Genomic DNA, 7674 nt, shown 5'->3' with positions numbered 1-7674 from the left:
GTGTTCTGTTTTTTTTTATACAAAAAAAAGGTCTACTTGGGATGTATTCGGGCAAAAGATTGTCTTGTTTTAGAATGTTATAGTTTTTCCAGATTATTTGTTTAATCTGGTTAGAATGGCTGTTGTATTTGGAGATATAAGTAATCTCTAAATTATTCCTCTCTTTAGGTGTTCCCACATGTCTAACGTTTTTCATCGATGGTTCCAGTAGTGTTTCCCTATCTAGAGTTATGACTTCCTCATAAGCTTTTCTCGGTACTTATGTAATATCTGGGCTCCCATGTTAAATGCACCACATTTTTACATACCCCTACTATCCAACTACGCATGGAGTTGATTTTATATAGTGTGGCGAGCGCAGCGAGCCACCGTGCCCGAAGCGTGGCGAGTGCAGCGAGCCCCGCGAGGGGACGCGGTCTCATAAGAAAAACGGGAGCCCAGATATTACATAAGTACCCTTTTCTCAAGAGGTGGGAAGGATACCCCCTTTGTTTGAAAGATTGGATCATTTCTGAAGCCTGTCTTTCAAAAATGTCTTTGCTCGTGCAGTTCCTGAAGAGTCTCAATAATTGCCCCTTGGGTATACCTTTTTTCCAAGGCTGGTGGTGCGCACTTTTGTAATGTAAATAGGCATTTGAGCCCACCTCTTTGGTAAAGTTTGAGGTGGAAATTCTATCCCCCATTCTTTCTAGGGTCAGATCCAGAAAAGAGGTCCGCTCCGAGTGAATATTATGAGTGAAGTGTAAGTTAAAAGAATTAGTGTTAAGGTGCTCAACAAAATCAAGTGCTCGGGAGTGTTCCCCATCCCAAATGATAAACAGATCATCTATGTAACGGCCATAGAGGACCAGATTCGCGCGGAACTCGCCGTCCCAAATGTGTTGTTGTTCTACTTCCCCCATATAGAGGTTCGCATAGCTCAGCGCGAATCTGGCCCCCATGCCCGTCCCCATAGTTTGCAAATAAAAAGTGCTCTCGAAAAGAAAATAATTGTGCTGTAAAATGTATAGAATAGAATCAGTGAGGAATTTCTGGTGTCTCACCCCCAGGTCCCCGTCAGTCAGTAATCTGTTGGCAATGACTTCTGTACCTTTGTCATGAGGGATGTTAGAGTAAAGACTAGTTACATCCAGAGTTAAGAAGGAGTAGGTGTCCTTCCATTTAATTCCTTTCAACAACTGTAAAAAATGTATAGTGTCTTTGACGTGGGACCTGAGGGTGGTGACACGTGGTTGGAGATAAGTATCAACATAAAATGAAAGATTAGATGTGATTGAATTAATACCAGAAATTATGGGACGCCCAGGGGGTGCTGTGAGGGACTTGTGTATTTTGGGGAGGTGATAATATATAGGTGTCAAAGGGTGTTCACAGAAAAGGAAACGGAACTCTTCCCTGGATATGACCCCATCTTCCTCCGCTGACCCAAGGAGATTGAATAATTCTAGTCTGAACTCCTTAGTAGGATCAGCGGTTAGTGGGGTGTAAAACATCTTATCTTTAAGTTGCCTATTGGCTTCGGCAATGTAGTCCGATCTATTTTGCACCACCAATCCTCCTCCCTTGTCTGCCTCCCTAATTGTTAGGGAGGTATCTTTCGTCAATTTTTTCAGGGCCTTTTTTCATTTTTACTCAGATTAGACTTCATTGTCTGAGTCTTTGAGTTTGCAGTTTTACACATATTTTTAAAATCATCGAGAGTTGTCTTGTAAAAACTCTCGACACTCGATCCTTTATATTTAATGGGAAAAAAGTCAGATTTAAGTCGAAATTTTTCTTTCGTGATGTCAAATATTTTCATGGGTTCTGATGAACTTGGTCCTAGTTCCTCCAACAATTCAGTCAAGGCAGCCAGGGCGTGTTGGTCACCCTCATCTAAAATGATTGCAGCAGCTTGGTCTCTATTCTTATTGAGCACTTGTTTTGCGAAGTAACGTTTGCGACACAAACTGCGTATAAACCTTTTAAGCTCAACAAAAAGGGTAAACATATTTGGGGGGTGTAACAGGGGAGTATTTTAATCCTTTCTCTAGGAGGGAGAGGTCAGAGGAGGAGAGATTTTTACTAGATAGATTAAATACTGTTTTCTTAGCTTGTTTATAACTTTTAGTTCTTATATTCTTTTGTTTCGTCTTTTTTCCACCTCTTCCTCCTCTGAATCTAAACTTCTTCCTCCCTTCTTTTTACCCCACTAGTACTATCGGGCTACTCGATTATAGCCCATATTTACTGTGACCCATTTGTCGGGAGATAACCCAAGTGAACCCGAAAAAGTTCCACGTGTGCAGGTTCCCAAAAAAACAGAAACTGTTGGTTGAATGACATACGGGAACACACAAACTAACATGTTTCCTGCAGTCCTGAAACTAGTAATCACAAAGCTCACATACAGGTGTTTTGCCATTGTACACATACAACTCAGGCAATGTAATAGGGAGTTAGTTGTAAACGTGCAAATACACCATTACCAAAAAATGCAAAAAACGGACCAGCTTTTGGCTAGCGAGTTTGACAAAAGCATGCACATATCAGTGAGATCCATGCATGCTTTTTTCTATGAAAAATAATAATATAAAAAAAAAATGGGTCCCGGCCCTCCAAACCATAACCAGCCCTAGGCTCTTTCAGCCAGTCCTGGTTGAAAAAATACAGGATCCCTTGCACACTCACATACATGATCACACACAAATACCTGCCTACATTCCCTACAGCCCTTCAGTTCTCTTGTCTTGAAGACTACACCATAATCTGTAAAATATATAAAGAAAAAAAATACTCACTTATTCCAGTGTAGATCGGTCCTTTTTGTTCCAAAGTAGGCATCCGAGGGCATTAAAAGGAAAAATATACCCAGACTGCATAGACATAGGAGACTAAGTATTTTTGAAACCAGGACCGATTGCAGCCCAGTGCTGACTAATAAAATACAGTGGAACCACACACATTTTTTGCCCTGTATTTTTTCAGCCAGGACTAGCTCAAAGAACCCAAAGCTGGAACTCCACATCATTTAAAACAAATATATATATATATATATATTAACTCTATAAGAACTGTGGGCCTTATTCAAGTTCACTCTTAGAGGCAAATTCCTTCTTAGCTGGACAAAACCGTGTGCACTGCAGGGGGGACGATGTAACATGTGCAGAGAGATTTAGCTTTGGGTGAGTTATTTTGTTTCTGTGCAGGGAAAATACTGACTACTTTATTTTTACACTGCAATATAGATCTCACTTTGAAGAAAAACCCCACCCAAATCGAATTCTCTCTGCACATGTTACATCTGCCCCACCTGCAGTGCACATGGTTTTGTCCAGCTAAGAAGGAATTTGCCTCTAAGAGTGAACTAGAATAAGGCCCTGTAACAGAAAAATTCACTGATCTGGCTGCAATTTGGTCTGATTCCGACCGATCAGGCCAATAAATTGGACCAAATAGCATGTTTGAAACTCCATTGTCATCCTGAAATTAGGCCTGACCTGTTCTCAGGACAAGTCAGCCTAATGTATGGGGGCTTTAGGCCTAATTCAGACCTAACTGCTAATGTGACAATTCGCAGTGGACTGTGAGGAGAAAGCCACTTCCCATTGCAAAATTGCAAGAGATGCGAATGTATAGATCCATAAATCCATAAGCAATTCATGAACGATCAAAGGAATTTGACTGTGCAATTGTGAGTAGGTCTAAGGCTTCCACTAATCGGCGACGGAGACAGGGTGGAAGTGGTCATCTCTGACTGTGAGTCCAAATTCAGAATCAGGCCCAAATATTAGATGGGAAAAGCTGCTGATGGCTACTGGTGGCTGGGAAAGATGCAGTAGATCTTCACAATAAATGTGATATTATTTGTGCACACTTTATCGCTATTGATAGTAGTGATAAATAGTAAATAGTATGCCCTTGTGCAGAATAGCTTACATAATAACTTCCTTTTTGTTACTCATAGTTAGTAGCATGCACTGGGATTGGTTAACCTGACATTGACATTGAGCCTGATTCAGAGACACTAGTCCTGACTTGTGACATCACTACATCTTTCTACTCAGCAGTACTACGTATACCAAGCCGCTAATATTTCTACAGAGACGCAGACTGGCAGCATCTCTAATCTGCACCTTGTGTACAAAGACGCATCATAGAATTACGGTACCCCTATGGTCGCTCAGAATGCCCATCGTAACAAAGATACCAGAACCACTGCAACTGTATGCAAAGACGGAATCATTGCCTGCAATTTGCACATGAAATGCTTGCGAGTTGCGACACACCTGCGCTTGCCTAGCCACCACCCATTAATAACTCTTTTGTCCCAAGTAACACTACAAGTGCTGGTGGGAATAAATTTCGATTTTAACACCATACAAAAAAACATTGGCCAACTGTGCAAACATCAGCTTTGTGTCACATATATAGTTGTTCAATCTACATAGTAACAAAATTGTCAGAAGCCGCTATTTCTAAGTTTGGGAACATTACACTTGAAATCAGGGGTAGTTGGTAACAAGAGTATGATATTGCAGATAACATATCAGGGATGGCCATCAACCACATAATGGCATAAGTAACCATTGATGGTCAATAGTTTTACACCACAATGAGGAAAACAAATGGTCTGCGCATGTACAAATACTAATCACCATCCTGCTGTTGATGTTCACTTCACTATGGGGGATATTAAGATTTGTTCAGTCCCCCATGCGGGCAGACCGGCATTCGGCATCTGGGTGACTTTCAAGGCTGCGAATTTGCAGCCTTTGCGAGTCAACCAGAATAAGGGCCTATATAGGGCCAGATGCACTAAGCTTCAAAAGTGATAAAATGGAGAGTGATAAACAGCCAGCCAATCAGCTCCTGCCTGACATTTTTCAAACAGTTTGTGACAAGGCAGGCAGGAGATGATTGGCTGATTGTTTATCACTCTTCATTTTATCACTGTTGAAGCTTAGTGCATCTTAGTGCCCGGCCCCATATATGTGTTTACATGCATGATGGTACTAGAGAGTCGATGGTCGCTGGCTATTTATACTTCGTATCATCGAGTGTGGTAAAATATAACATAAAACAGTAAACACAAACTGTACTACGCAGCACAGAATCAAATTGTATTAAATATTTAAATATTTCAAGTGTATACTGTCTTTTATTTAAGCCCTGCAACCTCTGCTGTACGATGAATATACATCCCTAGTGCAAGGAAGGGTGAGAAGAACTTTCCGATGCAGCAAATCCCTAAAATAGCAACACATGAACACACGTGGGAAATCCATTTCCTGCTTACACTAGTACACGAGCGGGACAAAGAGATAAATAAAGTTATTTAAAAAGGAAGGGGGGATAGTATGTGCCTGCCAATAAGAATGTGGTTCCCTGGTGTTCTGCATTCCTTTCCTGTATCCCCGCCTGCAGGCTACTACTGCTGCTGCTGCTGCTACAGACAGAGCCTTCCTCATCCTCTCTGTGTGAGTGCAGCCCCCTCCTCCTCCTCCCCTCCTCCCCTCCTCCTCCTGCTGCTGCTGCTGACTTGCTACGTGGTAACTACTGGACTCAAAGGATCTCCTGTCAGAGGGGAGAGAGCAGCCCCATAGAAGAGAGGCCACAGCAGACCCACAAAAGGACAGAAGTACAGTACAGTACGTGGGATATAGGGATTACAGGGGGAGCTTCCATGTATCCCACTGAAACTTCAGAGCTCGATGTGTAAGTTCTGTTTTATGTCCTTCCAAGACTACACTGTCCTCTCTGTTGCTCTAGGAACCCTTGTTATAGTGGCAGAGGAGTAACGTGAATGGGGACCTTTAACTAGTGAACTTTGAACTTCAATCTTTTTTTTGCATGCACATAATTGATTAATCCTTTTTGGATTTAAGCAAATAACACAATGGTGCAAAGTCTTGGCTGCATGCTTATACTTTTCCTCTGCTACTCAGTAAATGCTCAATATGAGCGCTACAGTTTCAGGAGTTACCCCAGAGATGAGCTGATGCCCCTGGAATCTGCATACAAGTATGGGCTAGATCAGTACGGCAATGAAAACTGGCCTGAGTCTGTCAATTATCTGGAGATAAGCCTGAGGTTGTTCAGACTGTTAAGGGACAGTGAGGCTTTCTGTAACCTTAACTGCAGCACTGCACAAGTAGATGACAATCCACCAGGTGCTGTTGTGGAAAGCAAAAATGATACTGGGCATCTAGGTCGTTTCTCTGGTTTCCCAGAACTGAAAGTGTTTGGAGATGTGCTGATGAGGTCTCGATGTCTGAAACGATGTAAGCAGGGTCTTCCTGCTTTCCGGCAGTCACAACCCAGCAGAGAGACCCTAGAAGAGTTCCAGACTCGGGAACCATACAAGTATTTGCAATATGCCTACTTTAAGTCAAACAATTTGCCAAAGGCCATTGCTGCAGCCCATACCTTTCTGCTGATGCACCCTGATGATGAAATGATGAAGAGAAACATGGCGTATTATAAGAGTATGCCAGAATCTGAGCCCCATATCAAAGATTTAGAGACTAAGACATATGAGAATTTGTTCATTAGAGCTGTGAGGGCCTACAATGGTGAAAATTGGAGAACCTCAATTTCTGATATGGAGATGGCTCTACCTGACTTCTTCAAGATCTTCCAGGAATGCACTGCTGCCTGCGAAGGTTCCAGGGAGGTTAAAGATTTCAAAGACTTTTATCCTTCAGTGGCAGATCACTACATTGAGGTGCTGAAATGCAAAATAAATTGTGAAAGCAAGCTCACCCCTATCATTGGGGGATACGTGGTGGAGAAATTTGTGGCCACCATGTACCACTATCTACAGTTTGCTTATTACAAACTCAATGATGTCCGAAATGCTGCACCATGTGTGGCCAGCTACCTGCTTTTTGACCCAGATGACCAAGTTATGAAGCAGAACATGATCTACTATCAGTACCACATGGAGAAGTGGGATCTTTCAGAGGAGAACTTCAAGCCCAGGCCAGAAGCAGCTCTTTACCACCACATTACAACCAAACAGAAGGAGATGTATGAATATGCTGTACAGAATCTTGTAGATGATGACGAGGGCAATGTGGTGGAATATCTTGATGAACTCTTGGATGCAACTTATTTTTAAAACAAAAAAAAATACATTTTTTAAATTGGTGACATTTCTTTCTGGTGGTCAATCCTAAAAGAAGACATTGACTGTATTAATTCATCTTACAAGTTCTATGATGCTTTTTGGCTGTTTTCATCTAGATGTGGTTTGCATGGGAATAAAATTCCATAGATTGAAAAACTATGTTGTGTATATATTTACATCCTATATGAAGAAGTGGAACATGCTAATGAAAGTGGTTGTACAGTTAGATGTTTGCCTGTTTATGAAAATTAGATAGGTTTGTCATTATTATTAGTAATAATAATTAGAATAATAGTGCCTTCAGTTTTGGAGCAAAAGTGCATGTGAATAAATTCTCCAGCTGTACTGAGCACGTGTAGGGACCAGTGTGTGTGCACTGACCACCATTTTCTGTTCTAGGATTGAAATGTCATACAGGGCTAACTGTACCTGTGCTGGCCTCTGCGTGGGCTCAGTAGAGGGGACATCCAGGTAATTGCAGTAGTTCTGCCACCTGTTTGGCTTATAAGGCAGGTGGAATCTAATGGTTGCCTAACAATCGCCTATAGTGGGTTCCCAACTTA

The 7674-nt window shown here is 41.8% G+C and overlaps 1 protein-coding gene across 1 annotated transcript; it reads left to right on the top strand.

The window, feature by feature from the left end:
• Positions 1 to 5381: 5381 nt before the first annotated feature.
• CRTAP (cartilage associated protein) lies at positions 5382 to 7267 on the top strand. The gene has a single exon (XM_083148145.1). It carries the CDS (start codon positions 5879 to 5881, stop codon positions 7100 to 7102), a length of 1224 nt encoding a protein of 407 aa, XP_083004271.1. The 5' UTR covers positions 5382 to 5878; the 3' UTR covers positions 7103 to 7267.
• The last annotated feature ends 407 nt before the right edge of the window (positions 7268 to 7674 follow it).

This window comes from Crinia signifera, chromosome 6 (genome assembly GCF_055691185.1).
Source record: "Crinia signifera chromosome 6, ASM5569118v1, whole genome shotgun sequence".
Lineage (NCBI taxonomy): Eukaryota > Metazoa > Chordata > Amphibia > Anura > Myobatrachidae > Crinia > Crinia signifera.
The sequence above is the reverse complement of the archived record's forward strand: the minus strand, read 5'-3'. Positions and strand labels throughout refer to the sequence as shown.

What these genes read in the sequence shown, in the direction of transcription:
- CRTAP (XM_083148145.1), top strand. Translation starts at nt 5,879, where the DNA reads ATGGTGCAAAGTCTTGGCTGCATGCTTATACTTTTCCTCTGCTACTCA.